Source organism: Sinocyclocheilus anshuiensis, unplaced genomic scaffold (assembly GCF_001515605.1).
Source record: "Sinocyclocheilus anshuiensis isolate Anshui unplaced genomic scaffold, SAMN03320099.WGS_v1.1 scaffold1132, whole genome shotgun sequence".
Classification (NCBI taxonomy): domain Eukaryota; kingdom Metazoa; phylum Chordata; class Actinopteri; order Cypriniformes; family Cyprinidae; genus Sinocyclocheilus; species Sinocyclocheilus anshuiensis.
The window spans coordinates 138,669-165,704 of NW_015552678.1; the positions used below are offsets into that span (position 1 = coordinate 138,669).

The 27,036-nt window shown below is 35.6% G+C and overlaps 3 protein-coding genes and 1 long non-coding RNA gene across 8 annotated transcripts in view; 2 read left to right on the forward strand and 2 right to left on the reverse strand.

Moving 5' to 3' along the window:
* Nucleotides 1–3,770, reverse strand: part of epgn (epithelial mitogen homolog (mouse)) — a 5,272-nt gene extending 1,502 nt beyond the window's left edge. Inside the window, exons 1-5 of one of the 4 annotated variants that reach the window (XM_016459250.1) lie at nucleotides 3,358–3,770; nucleotides 3,143–3,241; nucleotides 2,620–2,737; nucleotides 2,132–2,284; nucleotides 1,777–1,923 (exon numbers count right to left, since the gene is read on the reverse strand). In XM_016459250.1, coding sequence (XP_016314736.1) covers nucleotides 1,869–1,923; nucleotides 2,132–2,284; nucleotides 2,620–2,737; nucleotides 3,143–3,241; nucleotides 3,358–3,397 — 465 coding nt within the window. In that variant the 5' untranslated portion in view covers nucleotides 3,398–3,770 and the 3' untranslated portion in view covers nucleotides 1,777–1,868. Of the gene's footprint in view, nucleotides 1–1,776; nucleotides 1,924–2,131; nucleotides 2,285–2,619; nucleotides 2,741–3,142; nucleotides 3,273–3,357 lie in introns of those variants that run through there. The other 3 variants (XM_016459249.1, XM_016459251.1, XM_016459248.1) reach the window with 3 other exon arrangements.
* LOC107667562 (uncharacterized) lies at nucleotides 123–684 on the forward strand. The gene is made up of 4 exons (XR_001631793.1): nucleotides 123–232; nucleotides 331–393; nucleotides 481–577; nucleotides 651–684. It is a non-coding gene; the product is annotated as an uncharacterized LOC107667562 (long non-coding RNA).
* A 2,361-nt stretch (nucleotides 3,771–6,131) lies between the features above and the next one.
* The window catches only part of LOC107667540 (probable bifunctional methylenetetrahydrofolate dehydrogenase/cyclohydrolase 2), a 29,619-nt gene continuing 8,714 nt past the window's right edge, over nucleotides 6,132–27,036 (reverse strand). Inside the window, exons 1-8 of one of the 2 annotated variants that reach the window (XM_016459219.1) lie at nucleotides 14,207–14,425; nucleotides 13,673–13,857; nucleotides 12,672–12,794; nucleotides 12,273–12,425; nucleotides 10,687–10,794; nucleotides 8,878–8,970; nucleotides 8,093–8,218; nucleotides 6,132–6,787 (exon numbers count right to left, since the gene is read on the reverse strand). In XM_016459219.1, the coding sequence (XP_016314705.1) occupies nucleotides 6,672–6,787; nucleotides 8,093–8,218; nucleotides 8,878–8,970; nucleotides 10,687–10,794; nucleotides 12,273–12,425; nucleotides 12,672–12,794; nucleotides 13,673–13,857; nucleotides 14,207–14,346 (1,044 nt within the window). In that variant the 5' untranslated portion in view covers nucleotides 14,347–14,425 and the 3' untranslated portion in view covers nucleotides 6,132–6,671. Of the gene's footprint in view, nucleotides 6,788–8,092; nucleotides 8,219–8,877; nucleotides 8,971–10,686; nucleotides 10,795–12,272; nucleotides 12,426–12,671; nucleotides 12,795–13,672; nucleotides 13,858–14,206; nucleotides 14,426–27,036 lie in introns of those variants that run through there. The other variant, XM_016459220.1, reaches the window with a different exon arrangement.
* On the forward strand, nucleotides 21,439–24,853 carry LOC107667539 (endothelial lipase-like). Its single transcript, XM_016459218.1, has 9 exons — nucleotides 21,439–21,623; nucleotides 21,903–22,082; nucleotides 22,906–23,014; nucleotides 23,130–23,354; nucleotides 23,440–23,685; nucleotides 23,773–23,893; nucleotides 24,020–24,244; nucleotides 24,315–24,410; nucleotides 24,495–24,853. Exons 1-9 carry the CDS (start codon nucleotides 21,462–21,464, stop codon nucleotides 24,505–24,507), a joined length of 1,377 nt encoding a protein of 458 aa, XP_016314704.1. The 5' UTR covers nucleotides 21,439–21,461; the 3' UTR covers nucleotides 24,508–24,853.

The window sequence follows — 27,036 nt, forward strand, 5'->3', positions numbered from 1 at the left end:
TGATGTATAAATCTCAATTTCGAAAAATTGACACTTATGACTGGTTTTGTGGTCCATGGTCACAAATGCTGTTGTTTAATCTTAACTTGTACTAAACCTGGAATATTAAAGGATTTATACATTTCACATCATTATCACAGTTTATCAAATAAAGAACAACTAACTTGTATGACCGGTTCACTAATTTCAGGGCTTCTTCATACTGGTCCTTGGGACACTGATGGAAAAGAAGGTAAGAGCTGAGTTTTCTGCTTTATGAACTGTGCTTAACATTCCTTTCTAAGTATTTGGTGACTGAGATGATTGTTTTTTTTTTTCTTCTCCTAACAGGTTCGGGAGGCACTTAAAAGAAGATTGAGAATCACTAGAGGCACTGGATCTCATGCCACACATGTAAACACATTTTCCTAGTTTATTATTCTCAGGTTTTTCATGCAAAAACATTTTTTATAAAACACATTGGCATCTTTCCTATCATAGACTTCAAGCTCTGGTGCCCATTCCTATGGCAGAAGCAGTTCTTCCAACAGAACGACTCTTACAGATGTTTTCAACACTCTTTTGAGAAGAGTGAGGCGTAAGTACAGTGCTGCACTGTATCTTGATTTCTATTGCCTGAACTTTCAATGTAACATTCTTATGTTTTACAGATGCTGGGGCAAATTCCTCACACAACTCTGGAGCATCAGAAAGTTTTCTAAACGCTTAGCAGGACAGACAGGCGCTTTAATTTCCTGTCAGTACGTCTTTGTAATGCTGGGTCCAGTGCCACAGGCACAACTTCATATTGAAAAAGTTTGATTTCTGTCTTTCCATATGCCTATATTGACTATAACTTGAATATTCAGTACTTTCTTCCTGTTTTCTATTAGTGGTCCAGATTGACCAATTTACAATAAAACATCTGTTTGTACCAAATTAAACTTTTTATGTGTACACTGTTTTATGAAAACAGAAATTACATTCTGGTTTCTGTTTGAACACTGTTTAGTGTACCAACACGTTTGTCCTTTCTCTATTAAAATTCATAAATGAAAAACACATGTTTTTAATTGCCATTATTAGGGGTGCTTGCTATCTATCTTTTGAAAATCGTTCTTTTCAGAATACAGAAAAACATTTATTCTACATATTGAAATTTTTTATTAAAATAATACGATCTGCTTTTCATTTTTCAAGCAACTTACAACATGAAACCCTGCAATACATTTACAGTTATTGAGTTTAATAATGCTTGAGCTGAGATCATAAAGATCATAATGCAGCAATGTGACAGTAATTTCAAACAAAATACATTTTCACTGTTTATTTATTTTTTTATTTTAGGTGCAAATTTTATACAAATTTGTCAATAAATAAATATCTGATACAAGTACATTCGCAGTTTAGTTTTTATATTTAGTATTATCATGTTTATAGCTGTGCAATAAATACCTATGTGCACTTACATAATACATTCATAACGGAGGCAGCCTAGGAAATTTGCTTATAGATAAACAAAAATGCATGCAATCTACATGCAGTTTTTTAAATGTTAGTAAATGATTTTTACATTACAGTGCCCAAGTTATAGTATAACTTGTAATTAATGTAAAATAATTGTGTTGAACAACCTGCATTTTCCCATTGTGACAGCTATTGTAATACATTACATTGATTAATGTGTCCTTTGTGGAACATGGAGATTTGCAAAGTTTCACCAAGTGTTTCTTTGCCATTTTCCATCCGTCCTCTAGAGGGTGTAGTGTCTCTACTCCACAGTCTGGCCTGTCTCGCTGGTAGAATCGGTCTTGATATTTTGTCCTCCTTCTTGTCTTAGGCCTAAAAGCACTTTATTTAAGAGCATGAATTATATCTGGTCCAATAAATTAAACAGAGTTTTCAGAGCCATAGTTCTTGTAGGGTGGTGATGACTTCCGACACCTGTGAAGTATAAACCAGAAAATATTTAAACGTTTAATGAATGCTTCCATTGTCATTGATTTACAAATATTGCCTGATAATATTACATTTAAAGTTTAAGGAAGTAAATAACAATTTAAAATAAAGAAATACATTTAAAAAATAATCAATAAACAAAGCAGTTGCTACTTTAATAATAAAAGGCTAAACGCTGTATTCAGGATTTTACCTTTTCTTTAAACAGCAGTACATCAGTCCGACGATGATTCCCAGTAATAAAACTACACCACAGCTAATTCCAATGACTTCTTCAGGACTAGACAATTGTTGGGTGTCCAAAATAACATGTTCACAGCGCACACCGCTGTACATTTTGTCACACCTAAAGACAGCAGAAATCACATTTGTTAGGAAGGTCTTGGAATCCATCGTTTTCAACAGTTAAACACCCTATGAAATGGCCTGTTGACTACAGTTATTTTTCCACATGTCGATTCCTTGTGAAACAGGAAATTTGGGTGGGATATTTGTAAGAGATCATCCTATTTTATAAACATCCACAAGGCTTTATTCACAACCCAAGCTTTGCAACTTGCTAGTTTGCGAAACAAACCAACATGAACTAGATAATCAAGACTTGATCAGTGTCAATTGATTGATGAGGTTTAAAATGTAGGATTATTGAGTAGATGAGTTGTTTTTGGTGGCTGCTCTCACCGACAGATAGGGGTTTCCAGGTCGGAGGAGTAGGAACATACGCCATTGACACAGAATCCCTCGTGTTCTGGACCGCAGGGCCTTTGAATAGCCAAAACTCGCGGTTCCTCTCCACTTCCTGCTGATAGACACCCACACACACCCAGACAGTTAAGCATGGATAGGCATTCAGACTTGTGTCCACATGCCAAAGAACCTGCATTCTTAGCAGTGCATATTTGAAATTACATGTTTGCTCATTTCATATAAAACAAAGGGTCACACTTTATTTCAGTAGCTAGTCCACTTTAGCCATCATACTAACTATAAGTAACTTAGCATCTACATGTCAACAAACTATAATTAGAGTATATATACAGAGAGAGAGAGCGATAATAAATTATATTAAAATAAAAAACTGTTCTTTTAATAGTTTTACTGTAATTTTTGATCAAATAAATGCAGCCTGGTAAGAGACATTTTTAAAAAACAATAAGTTGCAGTCTTTCAAAATAATAATATATAATAATTTTGAAGTACTTACCGTTACTGTGTGTTGTGTTGTATAGGATCGCATCCTCTGACTTCTCTTTAGTGTCTCCAAGTCCAGAGAAGACGGCTAACACTACCATCAATCCAATTACTGATAGAGTTTTAAGAATATATTTTAGTAACTATACTTCGTCTTTAAAGTATTAGACAGTCATTTGGTTGTAAGCTCATTATCTATTTTGTGTTATGAAAAGTATTATAACTCACCCTGATAGTGCAAACACCTTTTATCCACTTGCTGTGTCATGCTGTGGCCCAAATACAGGTTCAGTTCTGACTGGATATTCTGGGTTTGTCCGGTTTTCTTCAAACTTCGGCTGCTCTCCAAATGAAAGTGGTTTTTCCCCACAATTTATACCATCCTTCTATATCCTTTTCTGCGTCACTAATGGTAGCCAATCATTTTAACTAGTGACAGGAACTGCAGTGATTCCAGAGTCTTTTACCCATACCTGTACAATGCTCCGCATCACTTCCTGGTCCACAGGCAAGCAGCGTGCACAGGCGTGTTTTGCCCCACATTTTTTTTTTTCAGTGACCAAAGTATTTGCCTGCAGCTGCAAAAACAGGCTTTTGACATAGTTATTGGCACAAGTGATATTAAAGAAAAGTCTAATTACAGACACAAAGTATTATTTTAATTGTTAAATTTTATGTTTTACTGACACTCATGTCCCATTACATTCCTGTCACATAATGAAAGCAAGAAGTATTCCCGAAAAAAAAAAAAAAGCATCCTATTTTGAATGCTTTGCACATTTTTACACATTTTATTCTTTTTTGGGTAGTCACTCTTGTGTTTTTTATTAATTACAATAAAAAAAATAACCTTTCTCACGTACTAAACTCTGCAGTCTATATATCATTTACCTGTAACTTGTAACCAGCAATTTGACATCATATTTAGCTGTTGGACACAGTGTAGATATAATCTAATTGCCAAAAAAATGAGAATCAGTTATTTCATATTTTTAAGCGTTTATGGGGGAAGACATAATTTTAGCAATGAAATATTTTAATGATTTTGAAAGATCAATTCGGAACATTCATCTCAACAGCAAATTGGATATGTCAAGTATATCACATAATAAGCAATAATCTTAAATTATTGGCACTGTCAATGATCTAACTGATTTCCCAACTTCTAATTTAGTTTTTTTTTTTTTAATGAGTGCTGTCAAACGATTAATCGCATCCAAAATAACAGTTTTTGTTTACATAATATATTGTGTACTGTGTATATTTATTATGTATATATATATATATATATATATATATATATATAAAGACACACATACAGTATATGTTTTGAAAATATTTACATGTATATATTTATATTCATATAATTTATATTATATATAAATATATTTAATATATAAACAGCACATTTTTCTGAAATATATACATGCACATATTATGTAAACAAAAACTTATTTTGGACACGATTAATCGCAATTAATCTTTTGACAGAACTATTAAAAATCTATCTATCAGATGGGGGTTTGATGTTGGATCAATGACATTTGGTACATTATCCATCACATTGTTTAAAAAAAAAATAAAATAAAATAAAACATTTTACACATTAAAGGCAAAAATTTAAAATCTGTCATCATTTACTCACTCTCATATCGTTGTAAAGTTACTTTTCTCTGTGGAACACAAAATAAGATATTTTTAAGGATGTTGGCTACCAAAACATTGTGGTTATTGACTTCCATTGTATTTCACAAAATGTCTTGTTTTCTGCTTCACAGGAGGAAGTCATACAGGTTTGGAACGACTTGAGGGTGCGAGTGAATGATGACAGTGTTGGTTTTTGAGTAAACTATGCCTTTAAATCTTCCATGAGCAGGTTCATTAATGAAGACTCTTTCATTCACAGCTTCTTCTTGTAAACCACCAATATTTAAGAACAGCAAGAATCAAATACCTTTTTAAAGAATCACAGACTGAAATAGGTATATTGATTTCTGAAGTGAAATCTTTAGCAACACAAGAGCCTTAAAAGGGATAGTTTACCAAAAATGAAAGTTCTGTCATCATTTATTCCCTCTCATGTAATGCAAAAGATGTTAGTCAGAATATCTGAGCTGATCTCTTTCATACAATAATAGCGAGTGGTGACCAAAAATGACAAAAAGCACAGTAAAAGTAGTCCATTCGACTCCTGCCATATCTCTCAAATCTCATTCAGATTCGCATATACAGTGGGTACGGAAAGTATTCAGACCCCCTTCAATTTTTCACTCATTGTTATATTGCAGCCATTTGCTAAAATCATTTAAGTTAATTTTTTTTCCTCATTAATATACACACAGCACCCCATATTGACAGTGCCAAGACATGTCACGCCACGTTTGATGTCAATGGTGCCAAACGTCATGGTTTTTGCTTGCTATTCTTGAGTTTTACACAGGAAGGGATGATTTTCATTGAATATTGACTTAAAATTCTGGTCTGTTCCTCATTCAGAGATATTATTATATTTTAAAACTTCAGAAGCATGCAAGTAGCACAAATTACTCTGACTTCACTTTCAAGTCATTTTTATATTTTTATATATATATTTTATATATATATATATATATTTATTTATTTTTTTTTATTTTTTTATTTTTTATAGCGCAAAATATGTCCACGAAATGTCTCAGGGAATCATCGGATATATTGAAATGTATATTTTTTTATTGGCAGTTTGAATGTAAAGGACCCAAAATGCCAAAAAAAACAGTGTTTAATGTCAAGAACATGCCATAAATCACACTAATAAATAAAGCAGAAAAATAATATGAAATACTTCATGGGGCTAAAAATCATAAATACAAGCGATTTATACCAAAACTAGGATTTTTTTAAACAAAAACACATTTATGTATAATAAACAATGCATAAATAATACCTTACATAGGTAGATGAATAAATAAATATTAAATACAGCAGCATCCTTGTGTTATTTTTTGCCATTTTGTTTTTTTTTAATTCAAACAACACTTTTAAAATGATTTCCTGAGAAAATGTGTTAATGTCCTGTTTGTCTCGGTGTCAACAGATTCATCTGTCAGATATCTGAGAACCGTCTATTACGCTGCCATGAGGTCACCTGTTGAGCAGCCAGTCAAGTCGTACCGAAACTCTCAGTGAGGATGATGCAACTGAGACTTCCGGCTTCACCCATGCATTGTCAGGGAGGTAATGTTACACTTGCACAGTAAACCCTCCTTATTTTCTCGGCTCCGACAAAATAATAATACTGTAGCAGCTACTTAGAATCAGTGAGGAGGCATCTCTCTAATTTTGAAGAAAAGAATTAGGGTGTAGTTAACGTCATAGCCATGCATGGCTGCCGTGCCAGCTAGAACAGCCTGTTACAGCTTGCCGACGGGCAGGGAAGGATGTTGTAGAGGAAGCTTGCAGGGGCTTGCGTTTATAATCAAGATACGGACAAATAGTGCCAATTAAAGTATCCAGACTGAAGTGCTTGTATCTTGTCCACCCATAATGGCAGGTTTTGTGTTTGTTCAGTATGTTGGAGCATTTTTGGCAGCAGTGACTGTGTTTTTCATTACCATGGCGATGGTCATTGGGCCGACTCCTCCAGGCACAGGAGTGATGAATCCAGCCTTCTCCTTCACAGCTGATTGGGGAGACAAAAACAAACCATTTCTTAAATAACACTAAGAGCTCTGCCTAAGCCAAGTATTTCTTTTATACTTCCAAGAGAAAATAAATCAAACTATAAATCGTGTTGCTAAGTGACTTCCAGGCAACCAACCAACACACAATGAGCCAAACAGAGCCCTAGAGGGATTGAGACACGATATCAGATACACTGACTTGACGCACGTGCAGAATTATTATAACAGATCACTCAAAAATGAATGAAATTCTGTCATTGCAAACCCATATTATTTATCTTCCTTCTCAAGTCAGATTGAATTATAAATCATTATTCACTGAAAACCTTGTACAATTTTTTTTTTTCCATATCGGCTCTTTTAAATGAATCAGATGACTCTCTTCACAAAACCAAACCAAATGATTAATTTAAAGGTCCCCTGAAATGCTTAGAAACACACAGCATTACTCTATGTGTTGACGTCATTTTAACTGAAACAGGAAGACAGGGCGGGACATATCAAGCAGCCCCGCCCCTTTTTAAAATAGCCAATAGCGTTCGTTTATATCACAGCTTGGGCTAGAGCCGTTCAGAGCCGTTGAGCTCCGTAAAGCCGCATTTGACAGGATATGCCAGCCAAAACTTTAATTTTGATTTCATGGGAACTTTAAGAATTGCATTGATTCAGTTTTCAAGTTAAACTCACTGACTTAAAAGCTCAGTGGAGGGACAAATTGTTGGTGAATAACACAAAGCTGACTTCAGCAGACTTGTAAAACACCGCACACATTGTATGAACCACTTTTATTGATGATTTTAGTACTTTTATGGTGATTTTGCATCCTTTTTGAAGCTTGAAGCTCATTACCTTGGAATGATTTAAGGGTGAGTAAATAATTTCCATTTTTGGATGAACCATATTGGTGTTGTTATTGTTTACTAAAACCTAAAACTATTAAAAATTAATGTTGTTTTATTTAAAATAATGCTGAATTCAAATATAAATATGAGATGAAAAAAACCTACCTTAAAAAAACATGAAAAAAAGAGAAATGCGGAAGTTGAACTACTAAGTTACGAAGTCAAAATAAATAAAAATGACAAAAGAACACGACAAAATTACTAAAACAAAAATTTAATTGAAAACTGAAAATATAAAAATACAAGCTAATTCAAAATATTTATAAATAGTATTTAGTACTAAATTAGTATTAGTTTAATACTAAATTAGTATTAGTATTAAAATAATACTAAAGCAACACTAAACTAAAAGATTCTGAAACGAGTACCATAAGAACACTAAAGCAGTCGTGTGTCATTTACCTTCAAAATCCACATCTCCAACAAGACGAAGTTTACCAGTGATGGGGTCCTGCATGCGGTTGATGCCGATATCAATAACTGCAGCTCCCTCTTTTACCATATCTGCCGTTATTAAGTGAGGTACACCTGTTGTTACAGATTAAAACCAACCGTTCACAAAGACACATTCTCTATCTTATTCAATTAATATTTATATACACTGTAGACCAGTGGTTCCCAAACCTGTCCTGGAGTACCCCCAGCCCTGCACATTTTGTATGTCTCCCTCATCTATCACACCTGATTCAGCTGATCAGCTCATTAGTGGAGACTGCAAGACCTGAAGTGGGTGTGTCAGATATAGGGAGACATACAAAATGTGCAGTGCTGGGGGTACTTCATGGAGAGGTTTGAGAACCACTGCTGTAGACTAAAATGTTAGAATGACAGAACACAAGTTCGAATAAAATACAGATAATGTTCAAACTCATTCAAACTTAATTTGTTTGGTATTTCCGCAAAAATAAGTGCAGATCTGGATTAATATGTTGCATAGCCAAAGTCTAAGTAAAAAGTAATTATTACAAAATGAACATGGCTTACTGTACATCATCCCACTTACTGCATGGATACTTACCAAATAAGTAAATACATGGACGTAATAAATTCATAAATTATACAGTTTAGCAGTCATTACACAATGATATTTGACCACAGAATGCAGCTACTGACCAATCAAAATAGAGTATTCTAGACAGCCATGTAATAATGTTACAGAGTATCTGACCAGGACACAAAGAGCTGACCTGCAGCCGCAATCACTATGTCAGCCAGACTGGCAAGTTCCTTCAGTCGTGGTAGAGGAGTGCATCTATGAGCCATGATAACCGTGGCATCACCTAAAAGACAGTATTTTGTTTATTAGTTTATTTCATTGTTGAATCTAATATAATATGTTTTTAGTTAGTTAAACAGTTAAACAGTTTCAGATTTAAAATGTGATTGCCATGCAAATCATTTATCGTAAATCATTTCCAGAAAATCAATGTTAAAACATTTAAACATTTCATAGTAGTTAATTGTGTGCAGGCACCAGGAAATTCATGCCATTTTTAAAGTGCCAACTCCCATCTTTTGTCCATTCCACACAATCATTTACAAAAAATGTTCATAGTTGGTGGTTTCCGCTCACCAGCATGACGATTACATTCATAAGCAGAAATTCCCAGAATGTGTAGCTGTACACCACCACATAAACTAAAAGCTATCAAATTTGGCTAATCACAGGTTACATTCTGTGGAATTAACATAGCTACTGTAACTCCATGGGTGTAGTAACTAAAAATGACGGGAATGATTCATTATAATGCGATACTCATCCTGTCACAGAACCTCAACATTAGACATATTTAGGAGGTTTTGCCAAAACCTTGAAGTTTCTACAGGTAATCACATGTTCACCTTTTATACTATAAGGCTATGAGTCACAAAAAAATGGATGCAGAACTGATTCAGGGCTGCTTCTCTCATTGTGAAAAAACCTACTATCAGATTTCACAACTCACTTCACACGTCTTGCCTTTTACCTGTGAAATAGTCAAAATCTTGCACAAACCTAATCCTAATCACTGATATCTATATAAATCAATCCTCTAACAATTATAACTGATCTTGTTTCTGGAGACATGCCAATCAAAAGTTATGATGCACTATCAAACATTTTTCAAGGTAAAAACTATTCAAAACTACACAAAACTATTTAGGATAGGTTCAAGCTAATATTTTAATCACCGTTTAATTCAATGCAAAGAAATAGGGATTTTTGAAAACAATATGTTTACTTTGCATGTCTTTATTTGTATTCTGTTTACACATGCAGTATAAATGGATTTTAAAACAAACAATATACTACCGCCTACTATATATTTTAAATATAACATGGTTAAGGATGATGAATGATGTTTTCTCAGCAGTTTTCCATTACTGCTTGAGAAGGTTATTACAGGTTTGGTAAAAATGTTTATTCTCGATAGTAATGATGTGACAGCTTGCGTCATCAGCGGCCACATCCAGAGTTCATTCTGTGAATTTGTAATTCGCAATGATCTCACTCCCCTCAAAAAGCGAGGTGACTCGGTTGTAGATTATTGATTGAAATTCTGAAAATGTGCCTTTTGAAAACATATCGCAATGAAAAAACAGCTAAATAAAAACAAAGTTTTACTTTTCACAGAATGATCAGTTTGCTGTAACTACTTGTACTTTCAAACTAAACACAAACTAAAAACAACAACAACGCTACAGTCATCTTAATATCTAGCATTTAAAAAAAAATGCATTGCATTCGGCTTTTTGGCACAGTTTCCTAGGTTTTTGGGAAATGTAAGTGTTGGTGTAATTTCTTAAACGTAAATGTTCATGAATATTGTAACAAGAAAATTAAATAAAAAAGGGTTAAAACGGAGTATAGTGCAATGTGAATTGTAGGATGCTGCTTGGGACTTCAAAACTCCAACTGCAAGCACATCTATTTATATATTATAGGATTTCAAAAATAAAAATATAAAATACTACAAAAAATTATAATAATAATAAGGTAATGACACAAATCTCACCTCCCGGCCGTTCATGGTTTCTAACCGAATGCAGCAGCATTGCGATAGGCATTCCTACATTCTTGGAGTGCCCAACGACAAGAACATTTTTTCCAACTGTTTCAATGCCTGAAAAAAAAGGGACATTCACTAGTGGTCAAAAGTTTAGAATAATTAAGTTTTTCAATGTTTTTTTCAATGTTTTTAAAGGGGTCATATGATGCTGTTAAAAAGAACATTATTTTGTGTATTTGGTGTAATGAAATGTGTTTATGCGGTTTAAGGTTCAAAAACCACATTATTTTCCACAAACTGTACATTATTGTTTCTCCTCAGTACTACAGCTAGAATAAAAGTTACACCTTCTTTCTTTGCGTGAACATTTGGGCGGCGTTATGCAAATCTTCCCACATAGTGACGTAGGTATGTAGGGGTGTGTTAGAACGAGCCATTTTAGGTAGGCTTGACTGACTCTTAACTTTTATAAAGAATATATCTTTGGATTTGAGACTTTAGTCTTTGCAACTTTACAGATCTTCTTTATGCACCAAGAGCTTGTAACACTCCAAAGAGAAAGGAAAAATTGAAATCGCATCATATGACCCCTTTAAAGGAAGTCTCTTATTTTCACCAAGGCTGCAGTTTGAGATTGTGAAATATTATTACAATTTAAAATAACTGTTTTCTATTCAAATATATATATATATATATATATATATAAATAAAAAAAAATTCCTGTGATGGCAGAGCTAAGTTTTCAGTAGCCATTACTTCAGTCTAATCATTCTAATATGTTGATTTGGTACTCAAGAAACAGTTCTTATTAATATCAATGTTCAAATAGTTTTTGCTGCTTAATATTTTTGTGGAAATGGTGACACACTATCATTCAACTACCATTTAAAAAAAAAAAAAATATATATATACTCTTATGGGATGCATTCATTTGATCAGTACCAGATCAGAACAAGTAACAGTAAAGGCTATGTTAGAAAAGATTTAAGAAATATGCTGTTCTTTTGAGCTTTCTATTCATCAAAGAATCCTGAAAAAATGCATTGGAGTTTCAACAAAAATATTAAACACCAAAATACTGATATTAATAACAACCATTATTAATAACTGATCACCAATAATAATTAGCAGCATATTAGAATAGGATCAAGTGAACTAGAGTAATGGCTGCTGAAAATTCTACTTTATCATCATAGAAATAAATTACATTTTAAAATATATTCAAATAGAAAAAAAAAACATGCAGCCTTAGCGAGCATAAGAGACTTCTTTCATAAACATTAAAAAAATGTTAGGTATCCCAAACTTTTGACCGCTAGTATAGAATTTGAGTAAACATTTATAACTCAATTTCACAAATGCCCACGGCATGGAAAAACCATCAAAATACAGATATGATTGCAAAGCAATATTTTCAAATGTGTAAGTAATATAAACTGACATCAGATACTGTTGTTATACCTGCTGCTAACTAATGTAATCATAGGCAACCCAATCACATCTCTGCTGGGGATGCAATATGAGATGTCTGAGAAACTATTCTACAACTCAAAGAAGATTTTAATCTCAGTTCTCTGAAAGCTGTCACAAACCCGTTCTTCTGATGATTTCCCACACTGCCGCTGCTGTGGCTGGCACCATGCACCTCTGGTCCAAGCAGAGTTTTCCAGTGTTTACTATGTGGAATCCATCAACGTCTTTTTCTGGGGCGACAGCATTGCATATGGCTCTCTCGTTGATGCGCTCTGACAGAGAGAGATGCATTCAAAATATGAATTCACTATTGCAAACCTGATCCAGATACATTCAGCAAGTTGTGGTTTTATTAGCTAAGGAAATAGAAAACTACAGTACTTTCACAATTAGATTTAGCTTGTTTCACTACAGTAAAGATCCTAGCGATGAATGACCCTATTTTTATTCGCAATTCATATTTTACATTTTGATAATTTTGACGTTTCACATTTTGATCCAGCAGAATAATACAGTACCTGGAAGAGGGAGTTGGACCAGCAGCCCACTGATGCTTCGGTCTCTGTTGAATTTGTCTATCAGTTCCAACATCTCTTCCTGAGATACTGATGATGGCCTGAAGATTGTGCTGCTTGACATGCCTTATCAAACAAGTACCATTTGAAGAAGAGATTAGTAAACACATGATTCATATCGTACTGTAAAATCAGTGACTTTATGTAAAATTAAAGACGTAAAAGCAAGCATTAATGCAGAAAAACAGTTGTCTTTGCTTTTAAAAGCAACTTGAAATCTTTATACAAGTTGTTCTATTTTTGATATTTCTGAGACAATATTTTAAGGCCCTCCTATTTAATGTGATTTGCATGGAAGCCTGTTTCTGCCACAGAATTAAAAAATTATAATAAATAAGCTAATTACGACTTTTTATCTCACAGTTCGGACTTTGCAAAATATAAACACAGGATTGTGCAATAGAAACTCTGAATTCTGACTTTTTTTTTCACAATTCCAAGTTTACAACTTGCAATTTTGACTATTTTTCTCAGAATTTTGAATTTACATCTCACAATTGTTTATTTGTTTTTGCCATGGAAAAAGAAAAAAGGTCATTGCAACTTTTTCTCACAAGTCTGATTTTCTTGCAACTGCGAGTTTATATCTCAAAATCCAGACTTTTCTTCTCAGAATTACGAGTTTATATCTTGCAATTTTTACATCTCAGAATTGTGATAAAAATCAAAATTGTGAGATAAAAAGTTACAAGTACCTCTTTCATTTTTATTTATTCCGTGGCAGAAATGGGCTTCCGTAAATACCGTTACATCTGTTGTAATATAAAGTATAAAGTTGTATGTATTTTTAGGATTTTTTTACATTTTAATTAGGATTATGTTAATTTAAATACATTTAACTGGGGCCTCCAGAGAAGTTTGCAGAGGCCCCCTAGTGGGCCTCTTGCTGTGAACCATTGCCTCCATATCAAAACGTTGAAGTTTATATTGACTGTGTTGCTCACCAAGCAGTGAAGCTGCTCGGGTTTTGTTTCTCACGTAAGTGTGGCTGGCATGATCATTTCCCACCAGGATGACACTCAGATGAGGTCTCCTGTTGCCTTGGGCCACTAGTTTCGCTATATCACTCTGGACTTCTTTATGGATCTGCCGAGCAAGTTCTGTCCCCGAGACCACAGTGGCAGCATGTCTATGTGACAAACATAACATATATGTAACAATACACCGTGACAGACACATGGAAAAATAATCCAAACCGTTATAATCCATCTGCAATGTACTTAAATCTCTGTTTAAGCATCTCATTGCCAGTATCGATGACACCCACATGGTGGCGGAATATTCAAACACACAAAATGTATTTGCTGAATGAATCGACCTCCTCAAACGATGACTATATGTCCTGTATGTCATGTTTATATAGATACAGACTCTACAAACCAGATGATATGCTGTTCCAGTAAGAAAACACGCGTGTTTTGCATATGAACACATGCAAGCTTTGTTTATCTGCACCAGGGGGGAAATTCAGTCCTAACCTTTTCAGTGACTGACAAAAAGGGCTTCTCCGGTTGACTGTTTTCAGATTAATCCATCGTTTTGATCGAAAATGCTGGAAATATGATGTTAATGTCTGTATTCTAGTATAATTCACTGTTAATGCAGTGGAAGCTGCCATAGTAACTGATCACCTACTCCTCCTCACAGGCACAGCTCGCGCGTCTCGACGCGTCACACTCACAACAAAACTATTTCCGGTTCTGTGTTAAAAAGACGTAAAACGTCTGCAAAAACACAATTTATCGCATTGTCTCTATGTGATATAAAAGTCCAAAATAAAAATAATAATTTAATGAATACACGTCTATAAACGTAGCAGGAAATTCCGCAAAAACCTGACCTAAAAGCCGGCACAGATCTTAAAACAGCCTGAGCAGACAAAAAGCCAGGCATGTGATATATAGATCATGTAAATATAATCTCTGAATAATATTTGAACCCAAATTATTGAAGTTCTGAAACGAATGCAGTTATTCAAATTTAGTTTTGGAGCTCATTTCTACCTTATTTAGATTAATTTAGTAATAGCCTACTTATTAGGCTATATTACAGACTTTATTTGTAATTATTAAAAAATAAAGCGTCTTTGAGTTTTTGATTTCCACTGTTTTATAATTCACACATATTGCCAGGTTTTCCATGACCGTGGGAAACCTGTATAATTTTACCTAAACTTTAACTTTTTTCTATTGCTGTCTTGTAAACACTAGTTTTTCCTCCCGGAAATGCAAATCTGGATTGTATTATGTGTTGAAATTCAATAGGCCTACAGTGTTCGCTTTCCAGGCCATTTACCAAAGTGTAACATCCTGGAACAAAAGGATTAGAATATTTTAGAAGTAACATAGCAGTGCCAAATACACAAGACTTTAAAGAAAGTGAAAAATGGAACAAATGAGTTTTGTAATTGTCTACTATGCTGTGGTTGTCATTCTATGACCTATAAAACTAACCCAAATAGTCTATATTCTTACCTAACCCAGGGCAGATTGCAATATACTGCCCTAAAACAAATGTGCTGTGCCCAGATTCACAGTTGACACATTCTATAAGCTTGTATGAGATTCTATTAAGCCCACTGGATACCTGTGGCAGAAAATGCTATATAGGCTATCAGTGTATGTACACATGTGTGTGTGTGTGTGTGTGTGTGTGTGTGTGTTTTTCTAAATTATTCCATGTCCTCATCATTTGATTAAACACTAAAAGTTAGTTACTAGGTCAATGTTTTTTATGTCCAAATGTTCTTCTATGACAGAGAAGGTGGCTGATGAATAAAGTGTTTTTGTTCAGCTCTATATATCTCTTTAGTATGCAGCCCTTGTCTTCTATGCACAGGCTTCATCAGGGTGTTTTCTAAAAGAGAATCCACTATATAAATGGAAGGAGGGGCCCAAGGTTTTTCTATATGACCCACTTGGATTTAATAATTAATTCATAGTAATAATTTACACAGATGCTTTTATCCAAAGCAACTTACAGTGCATTCAGGCTATACATTTTTTACCAGTATGTGTGTTCCCTGGGAATTGAACCCACAAACTTTTGCGCTGCTAATGCAATGCTATACCACTGAACCACAGGAACACTAGGATTTCACCAACATCCAGTAGTCTGTTCGAATTTGATGTTTTTCTAAGACAGTTTGTCTTCTTGACACTTCTGACCAATGCCTTGAAACAAACTGATCTAGTTGGTCAAGCTTTTTATTTTTAATTACATAAAACTTTTGGTCTTGATTAGGAAATGGATCTTTTAGCCTAAACAACTAAGAAAAGTCACATTGCCCAGTGACTGTATATTTGGAAATGTCAAAAATAGGCCTATTGCTCGTGCATATTCAGTTTATATATAAAACAAATCCATGCACCCATTTTTGTCCAGCAGTCAGTCAGTTTAGTCATTGCATTTGACTTGTACATGTGTACCAATTAAAAACTAAATTCCATACAGTTTACATTTAGTCTAAAGGTTCCTATCATAGAGTTGCAATTGTTTGAGTGTAAAACTGTTTTATTTTGGATAAGAACTGTTTCACTTCTACAAGACTTTATACTCCAGTGAATTTCTCAAAGTGGGTTTGTCTTTGAAATTCTCTATATAAAACATACTTTGTAGTTTTGCCAAAAAAATCTAATGAACATTTATTGCCCAAGAGGTAAACAAGAGAGAGAGAGAGATATTGAGACAATTCATTTAAAGGGGTCATATGATGCAATTTAAATTTTTCCTTTCTCTTTGGAGTGTTACAAGCTCTTGGTGCATAAAGAAGATCCAATAGTGTCCCATTCCCATAATGGGAACACTTGTTTTATTTGAAAAGATGAAATACTATTGGCTATATCATCTTCTCAAAATGAACTGTATTTTTATTAGGGGAATTTAGTTCCTGTTATAATTTTTGAGTTAAAAAAAGTAAAGACAATAAAGCAATAATTTATAGGCTACAAAACCTAAGGAGCCCCATCTACCCTACATTGTAAAATGTGAACAACAGTGACCCCAAAAGACCCATGTGTTCGCAACGTTAACACACAAACACCCCATGTTTGTGTATTTGTAAACAAACACAGTCATGTGCACTGCTGCAGGCTCGTTAACCTTTGGGATGCTCCGTGCGTCAGCGTGCTCGAGCGCGGCGAGCATAGGGTTAACATTAGCGTGAGAATTGTGCCAGGCTTCTACAACTCATTCAAACGTATATATGCCACGCCCTCTAACGTAGTTCCAGGGGCTTGACCAATTAGAAAGAAAGAATTTCGTCGTAGATATCTGCCGATGGTCAGATGACTAAAAAAAGCTATTTAAAACTCTAATGAGCAACCTGAGACAGGTTCATACACTTGCCTGACACCTCTTAGTGAAGGATTAATACGTAAAACTTCCTCAGTTAGCCTACTCCAGTTTGTCAAAAGAACAACGAAACTATTTTGAAGCCCTGAACATTATGGTAGAAAAATCAATAAGAATTGCACTTTGCTTGTTATGTTTTATACTGTGCCATTCATTCAGTGCCTTAGCCGCTGCACCCGACGAGAACACGCAACTGAAAGGTAAGACAATTGTCTTTAGTTTGTTAACTAATTGCTGTTTAATACTTTTAAATGAAGTAAGTGGTTACTTTATTGTGCAAAACTCCTAAATTATTTATATTTTTACTCATTTCTGTTTACAATCGTTCTTTTCACGGACAACGGCTAACAATAACTCCGATTTCATTCAAACCGTGTGAGAAATACGTTAAGTCTCACATTCTCACGTTCTGACTACCACTACGTGAATGAACCGAATGAACCTGCCAAAGAAAAACGCCAAAAATGTACTTGAAAGTTAAACTATCCGCTTTATTGACGTGTCGGCGACTCGCAAAAGTAAAACCCGGACAATCCACTTTGTATCGGATGTGCCTTTTAAACTACCGCCCAGAGAAGTCCACGTTTTATCATCGATCTGGACTGCCGCGTTGTCCACCGCTGTGACTTTGTGGTGAAAATTATTTGACTTTTGAACGACCTTTTGACTTTTGAGGGAATTTTAAAAATAATCAATAATTATTGTAACGTTTGTGAAGAATAAACCGTGTCGAATACCGGGCAGTAAGTACTGTTACAGAATTTAAAACGTTTGTTATTCTGTGTTGAGCTCAGTTTGATATAATATTCACACATACACTACCGTTCAAAAGTTTGGGATCAGTAAGACTTGTAATGTTTTTTTAAATAAGTCTATTATGCTCATCAAGGCTGCATTTATTTGATCAAAAATACAGGAAAAAAAACAGTAATCTTGCAAAATGTTATTACAATATAAAACTAATGGTTTCTGTTTTAATATCCTTTAAAATATAATTTATTTCTGTGATGCAAAGCTGAATTTCCATCAGCCATCCGTAAGAAATCATTCTAATGTGCTGATTTATTATTAGAATTATCAATGTTGGCAACAGTTGTGCTGCCAAATATTTTTTTGGAAACTGCGATACTTTTTTCAGGATTCTTTGATGAATAAAAAGTTAAAAAGAAGCATTTATTAAAAATATAAATCTTTTCTAATGATATAAATCTTCGCTATCACTTCTTATCAATTTAACACATCCTTGCTGACTAAAAGTTTTAATTTCTTTCAAAAAAAGAAAGAATAAAAATGGACTGACCCCAAACTTTTGAATGGTAGTGAATATTGTTAGAAAAGATTTCTGTTTTAAATAAATGCTCTTCTTTTTAACTTTTCATGTGACACTGAAGACTGGATTAATGATGCTGAAAATTCAGCTTTGCATCACAGGAATAAATTAGATATGAATGTATATTAAAATAGAAAAATTTTATTTTACATCATAATAATATTTCACGATATTACATTTTTCCTGTATTTTTGATCAAATAAATGCAGCCTTGATGAGCATAAGAAACTCCTGTAAAAACATAAAAAATCGTTCTGATCCCAAACTTTTGAACGGTAGTGTATATTTGTTCCTAATTAGTTTAGAAATCGAAATCTTCAGTTGAAACATGCTCATTTACACATTAATTTTCATTGGTAATCAAATATATATTTTTCCATCACCCGCCACGTGATGTAAGTGAAACATATTAAACGGCAAACATTTTAATCGAAAACAAACAAAATTGAAATAAACTATCGAGCAAATACATAAAACAACTCTAAAAACATAAGACCATGTCTGTATGCATTAATCCTGTAAGTACTTTTTACAAAGACCTAAAATTTCTCAGGATGGTTTTTATTTGATTTCTCCTTTTCTAATTGGTTAAACTCCCGGTGTTGCATGCTACTGAGTTTTTCCTTACTTGGGTTGAAAAGTCGCAGGTTTCTTCCACTTCAAAGTGTGCAGACTGTTTGTAAACTCAAATTAAGACTGTTTGGAATTCCTGTAATGTTTAACTGGTTCATTAGAAAAAGTGTTCTGCATCTTTCCCTCTCTACAGTAGCTCAATTGTTCAAGCTAGTCGTTAAAACGAGATGTTGTCACAAGGCTTACCATGAATAAACTCAACCTCAAAACCTTATGAAACAGTTAAGCGCTTTGAAATGCCTCAAGCACCTGGTCTTACCAATATTATATGTAGAGTTTGGGATTTACATAAGCGTATTCATGGTTTTGCTATTTATTCTAGATGATGCCGAGGACAGCTTCTCAATGGATCCAGTGCTACTTCATGACCGAATCAAGTACAACATGCGAAAGTCTTTGGATCTTGATGACGACGGCTGTTACCTCCAACCTGGGAAAAAGGAAAGCATTGAGGAGTGTGGCTTCAATACCACAGTCAAGACCATTCTGATCATCCACGGCTGGACGGTGAGATATTCCAGATGATCATGTGGCTAGTTTTAATATTTGGTTCGACTTTTAAAGATTTCAACACCCATAGCCTTTGAATCTTCAGAAGTTTCCTCACATTTTATCTTTGATGCAATGCTGGAAGTTATCCAGAAATAGTGTAAAACAACTGAAATGTTCTTTCTTCAGTGTGCCAATACTTTCACTTCTCGGATGTGCAGCAAATATTAGGGTTTCACACATGATTGCTGGAACTTTGCTGGTTGGGTTTGGTAAAGGGTGTGATATCTTTCACAGATGAGTGGGATGTTTGAGAGCTGGATGCACAAGCTGGTGGCTGCTGTTCAGAGACGAGAGTCGGAGGCTAATGTGGTGGTGGTCGACTGGCTGGGCCTGGCCCACCAGCTTTACCCTGATGCCGTCAACCATACCCACCGGGTTGGGCAGAGCATTGCAACCCTTTTGGACTGGCTCCAGGTACGTCTACATTATACATTCCACTGGGTGTGCTTGTTTCTCTTTGTGGGCGTTGGCAACCGTGAAAACTCTGCTTGTGGCCTTGGACATTGGTTCTTTGTTGGTGTTATTCATCTTTTCTCAGTACAGCAGATGTCCTGGCGAAGTACAATTTGTTTATGTTTTTTTGTTGTTTGAGATGTCAGGAGTTTGCCCAAGGCATTGTGGGTATTCTCATGGAACAATAAATATTCATGCATCGTAGCTGGGTTCCTTAGACCCTGAAGGTCTTTTTATACAGGAAAGATGCAAGCAGTGTAAATGAGCAGCTGAGCATATTAGTCCCCCACATTCGCACACGGATGCCCCGGCTGGCACTGAGCATGTTACAGCAACGATGTGCATGAAGCATAATGACATTTTTTACATCGCAAAGCTGCTCTCATCAGGGATATAAAAATAAGTTTAGAGCTCTCCTCCTCAGATGAATAGTAGTTTCTTTTCACATTTCATCTTTTGAATTAAGTCAGATGTTTAGTTGGACTCAGCTCACAAATAAATAAAAAATAGAAAAATATTTGATACCATTGATTAACTTTATTATTAATGTTTATATAATAATTATTAGTAGTAGTAGTAGGAGGAGTATCATTATCATATGATTTGCAGGATCTACCAAATAGATCTCCTGGATAAATAATCATTTTACATTTTGAATTTAAATAGACATAGCATGTAAAAAATCGTTCTGATCCCAAACTTTTGAACGGTAGTGTATATTTGTTCCTAATTAGTTTAGAAATCGAAATCTTCAGTTGAAACATGCTCATTTACACATTAATTTTCATTGGTAATCAAATATATATTTTTCCATCACCCGCCACGTGATGTAAGTGAAACATATTAAACGGCAAACATTTTAATCGAAAACAAACAAAATTGAAATAAACTATCGAGCAAATACATAAAACAACTCTAAAAACATAAGACCATGTCTGTATGCATTAATCCTGTAAGTACTTTTTACAAAGACCTAAAATTTCTCAGGATGGTTTTTATTTGATTTCTCCTTTTCTAATTGGTTAAACTCCCGGTGTTGCATGCTACTGAGTTTTTCCTTACTTGGGTTGAAAAGTCGCAGGTTTCTTCCACTTCAAAGTGTGCAGACTGTTTGTAAACTCAAATTAAGACTGTTTGGCATTCCTGTAATGTTTAACTGGTTCATTAGAAAAAGTGTTCTGCATCTTTCCCTCTCTACAGTAGCTCAATTGTTCAAGCTAGTCGTTAAAACGAGATGTTGTCACAAGGCTTACCATGAATAAACTCAACCTCAAAACCTTATGAAACAGTTAAGCGCTTTGAAATGCCTCAAGCACCTGGTCTTACCAATATTATATGTAGAGTTTGGGATTTACATAAGCGTATTCATGGTTTTGCTATTTATTCTAGATGATGCCGAGGACAGCTTCTCAATGGATCCAGTGCTACTTCATGACCGAATCAAGTACAACATGCGAAAGTCTTTGGATCTTGATGACGACGGCTGTTACCTCCAACCTGGGAAAAAGGAAAGCATTGAGGAGTGTGGCTTCAATACCACAGTCAAGACCATTCTGATCATCCACGGCTGGACGGTGAGATATTCCAGATGATCATGTGGCTAGTTTTAATATTTGGTTCGACTTTTAAAGATTTCAACACCCATAGCCTTTGAATCTTCAGAAGTTTCCTCACATTTTATCTTTGATGCAATGCTGGAAGTTATCCAGAAATAGTGTAAAACAACTGAAATGTTCTTTCTTCAGTGTGCCAATACTTTCACTTCTCGGATGTGCAGCAAATATTAGGGTTTCACACATGATTGCTGGAACTTTGCTGGTTGGGTTTGGTAAAGGGTGTGATATCTTTCACAGATGAGTGGGATGTTTGAGAGCTGGATGCACAAGCTGGTGGCTGCTGTTCAGAGACGAGAGTCGGAGGCTAATGTGGTGGTGGTCGACTGGCTGGGCCTGGCCCACCAGCTTTACCCTGATGCCGTCAACCATACCCACCGGGTTGGGCAGAGCATTGCAACCCTTTTGGACTGGCTCCAGGTACGTCTACATTATACATTCCACTGGGTGTGCTTGTTTCTCTTTGTGGGCGTTGGCAACCGTGAAAACTCTGCTTGTGGCCTTGGACATTGGTTCTTTGTTGGTGTTATTCATCTTTTCTCAGTACAGCAGATGTCCTGGCGAAGTACAATTTGTTTATGTTTTTTTGTTGTTTGAGATGTCAGGAGTTTGCCCAAGGCATTGTGGGTATTCTCATGGAACAATAAATATTCATGCATCGTAGCTGGGTTCCTTAGACCCTGAAGGTCTTTTTATACAGGAAAGATGCAAGCAGTGTAAATGAGCAGCTGAGCATATTAGTCCCCCACATTCGCACACGGATGCCCCGGCTGGCACTGAGCATGTTACAGCAACGATGTGCATGAAGCATAATGACATTTTTTACATCGCAAAGCTGCTCTCATCAGGGATATAAAAATAAGTTTAGAGCTCTCCTCCTCAGATGAATAGTAGTTTCTTTTCACATTTCATCTTTTGAATTAAGTCAGATGTTTAGTTGGACTCAGCTCACAAATAAATAAAAAATAGAAAAATATTTGATACCATTGATTAACTTTATTATTAATGTTTATATAATAATTATTAGTAGTAGTAGTAGGAGGAGTATCATTATCATATGATTTGCAGGATCTACCAAATAGATCTCCTGGATAAATAATCATTTTACATTTTGAATTTAAATAGACATAGCATGAATGAACGAATAAATACTTTTCCCATTCAGTATTTAATAATAATTTATTAGCGCTATTCCCCTCAGATTGACAGTATTATTAATCTAATGCGTGTCTGTTTTTGATAGGAAGAAGTGCAGCTACAACTTGAGGATGTGCATATGATTGGATACAGTCTTGGTGCTCATGTTGCTGGATATGCTGGAACCTTTGTAAAAGGAATTGGACGTATAACAGGTGAGATTTAGATTTATGTTGGACACTTTGATTGTTGAAACAAAGCAACAAAGAAATTGCTCCGTCTTTTTGCACACATGAAGGCCAACTCTAAACATCTGTTCTTTTTGAATAGGTTTAGACCCAGCTGGCCCCATGTTCGAGGGGGCAGAGTCCCACAAGAGGCTTTCTCCAGATGATGCGAGCTTTGTTGACGTCCTGCACACATACACACGGGGAGCTTTGGGCGTCAGTATTGGGATCCAGGAACCTATTGGGCACATTGATATTTATCCGAATGGTGGGGATGTACAGCCAGGCTGTTCCTTAGGAGATGTGCTGTCCACTGCTGCTGCAGGAAGTGAGTGCTTCCATTTTATTTTTTTTTATTGTTTTACCAAATTCCAACTCTTCCATTTTACCAAATCTGTCATGTCACCACACAGACTTTGTGGAAGTCATGAAGTGTGAACATGAGCGGGCAGTGCATCTCTTCGTGGACTCCCTCATGAACAAGGACCACATGAGCTACGCTTTTCAATGTACCGGCCCTGATCGTTTCAAGAAGGGCATTTGCTTGAGCTGCAGGAAGAACCGCTGCAACAGCATCGGTTACAACGCCAAGAAAATGCGCAAGAGGAGAAACTTCAGCAAAATGTACCTGAAGACTCGCGCAGACACACCTTTTGGCGGTAAGTAATTATAGCCTCTTTTGTTTCGGAGGCACATGCTGTCATGATGAGTCACTAAAATGTGGTTGTTTGCTCAATCCTCTCCAGGTTACCACTATCAGATGAAGATGCATGTGTTCGACAGGAAGAGCGCAGATGATGCAGATCCTACTTTCTACGTCAAACTATATGGGTCCCATGATGATACCGATAACCTCAGTGTAGAAATGTAAGCACTTCACGATTAAGATTTCCAGTACATTCTCCTGTTTACTGCTAAACATCGTTTGTATGGGTTCTTTTAAGGATTAAAATACATTTTTGAAGACCTGACCCGGCTTCTCTGTTTTCACAGTGCTGATGGAGTTGGTCTAAACCTCACAAACACATTTCTCGTCTTCACGGAAGAGGACATTGGTGATCTGCTGAAGATTTCTCTTCGCTGGGAAGGCCCTTCTGATTCCTGGTCATCTGTGTTGAAACACCTCAAGTCATCATTCTGGTCATGGTCAAGTTCACAGAACAAAAAAGTTCTGGAGGTTCGAAGGATCCGAGTCAAAGCAGGAGAAACGCAGAAGAAGTAAGTGCTGCCTTGGCACTTATTGGTTGTGAATGAACTGATTGTTAATGTCACAATATTTAATTCACAGGTTCACCTTCTGTGCTGCAAAGACTGAGATATCGCCTGGGCAAGAAGTTACATTTCTTAAATGCCGTGATGGCTGGGAAGTGAAACCTAGAAAGCGGTATGTATGTGTACCTACTATTTATGCATTTTATCTATTGTGCTGTTCATTTATTTATTTGCCTTTTTGTTTATTTCTTTGCAGATTGCACTACTGAGAGGAAGCGCTGTTAGCTAGGGACCCAAGGCGGCGAAGGGCCTGAGCACTTTTATTTGTTTTGGTACACATTTGGTGGGATAATGCACCATATTTGTTTGGGTGGGTAGAACACAACTTGTGCTGCTCAAATGGCCAGCTCGGATAGGTGATGATGACTGGTTACTGGACTTGCTCAGGGCATTTTTGTCTACCGTTGGGAAGTTCTGAATTGTTTGAGATTCTTTTGATACTATTTGTATGTTTTCTACTGTTGCGTTCAACATGTCCGTTTTGTGGATCTCAGACTTTTCCTTAACAACGCAATACTCGTTATATATATTTTTGTACGTTTTTAATTTATGAAGAAAAAAAAAGCACTGTAAAACCAAGCTTATTTATCAACCTAATGCACACCTTGTACCAAGGCATAAATTAATTCTCTCCCAAGTTACCTGGTGACCACTTTTACGCGTGTATGTGTCTGTGGATTTCAACAGGAAGAAGGTTTTTAATGTGAATTCACAGTATTATTTAAGGTCAGAAGAATGGAGAGAACCGCGGTATTTGTCTTCATAAAATGTTGCACATTTTGTGCCTTGCTCTGTACATGTTTTATGTATATAATGTGTATATAAAACGTAATAATTTGTAATAAAATGACTTTGGATTCCACTGCGTCATGATGCATTTTATTAACAAATCTGTTTCTGACTTTGAGAAAATATTGTGTAGTATTAATACTATTAATTTTGAGTAGTTGAATGCTGATTTAATATAACTTTAGCTGATTTGTATTTGTGTAACTTGAGTAGGTTCTAAAAAATGCTTCAAATATGAGTCCATCGGTTTACTTGCTTAAGGAAGAGTTTTGCAGAGGAAATGATAGTGAGACGTGTCTTAGCAACTTAAGTTGTAAATCATCTCATGTCATTCCAAACCGGTATGAGTGACTTTCTTCGGTGGAACACAAAAGGATAAATGAAGGCTTTGCTAGTTGCTCTTTGCAATTGCAATGAATATGGACGGAAGCTTTCAAAAAGATGCACAAGCATCATGAAAGTATCACAAACATGGTTCAAATTCACTTTTCTGCTGTATATTCAAAGGCTGCATCTAAAACTGCATAGTAACCGAAAATGGACACAGTAGGCTACTCTTTACTATCCCATGAAGCAACTGGAGAGAAGTTGCACACTTGACAAATGTAGTGCATCTGGAATCTTTTCGCACTGTACAGAACATACTTTTTTCACAGTCCCTAAGTAGTTATTTATTCGAAAGTAGTAACTACTCCGTGTGCGATTTTGGGTGTAGCCAAAGTCTCTTGAGGACGGGGAGGCAAACCTGAAACAAATCACTCAGACCAGATGTGTGAACTGGATCAGTCCTGAACAGCTCTAATTCAAAAGAATGATTTGTTTATGAATCAAACATTGCATTTATGATACTTTTTTATGATGCTTTGGCGTCCTTTTTTTGAACCATGAAAGCTTCAGACCTTCTTGATTGAAATTGCATGAAAAAAAAACATGAAATACTCCTCAATATTTCTTCTTCCAGGAAAGTATGTCATACAGATGAAGAAAAACACAAGGATGAGTAATGTCACAGTTTTCATTAGTCTAGTGTGTTACTAGAAATGTCCTTATTTTCAGAGGAGTAAGCTTGAAACTTCTTGGAGTGCCAAGTGTATGTGTGTGTGTGTGTGTGTGTGTGTCCGCCTGTTTGCATGTGCTATTTCAGAAATGTATTTAAAACGTGAGCGTTTACCTGACCATTTTAGTTCTTCTGGTGACAAACCTCTTAAAAATGTTGAAATCTTTCCAGAACATTTGTCAGTTACTAGTGTAAAGGGAAAGAGGTGCCAAACAGAATGAGATGATAAGAGACAGGAAATAGCTGTTATCTGACACAGTGGTTTCATTACTACAGTAGGAACATTCTCACTAATGTGTCTCCAAAAAAGAGTGATTTGTACCAGTGTATAACTATGGCCATTCCAATGCTAATTACAGTTTTTCTGAATTGCTAAAACACTAAACCCCATTCTCTGAACCAAATTCTCACTAGCTTAAACCAATTTGTCGAATAAAGCACTCTTTCTGCTAATCCTTAAACACATTCAGGCAGTTAGGTTCTATTTGCAAATCTCATGCACTCTTTTTGCAAAACTCTAAACACATTCTCATTCACTTAAACACTTATCACACTGTGATGCATTTCTGCTGCAAAATGCTAAACACAAGCGGCAAAAGTTAAACAACTAAAGCACAGTTGTCATCATTTACATGCAACGATTCAAAATTGTTCACACTTGTTTCTAATGATGTGATCAAACCAACTGTACAAAATATGAGCCAGCTCAGAGTGCACAAGTGGCACAAGTGACTGAATGATGATACGAACAATAGATGGAAACAATCTGAGAAGGAGAGGAGGAAGAGTACATGTAAGAAGTGGAGGATGAGGAGGAAGAGGATGAGGAGAGAAAGAGTAAGGTTTAGAGAGTGTTATCAAGGCTGGATCTGTCAGACCAGAGGGTTTTTTC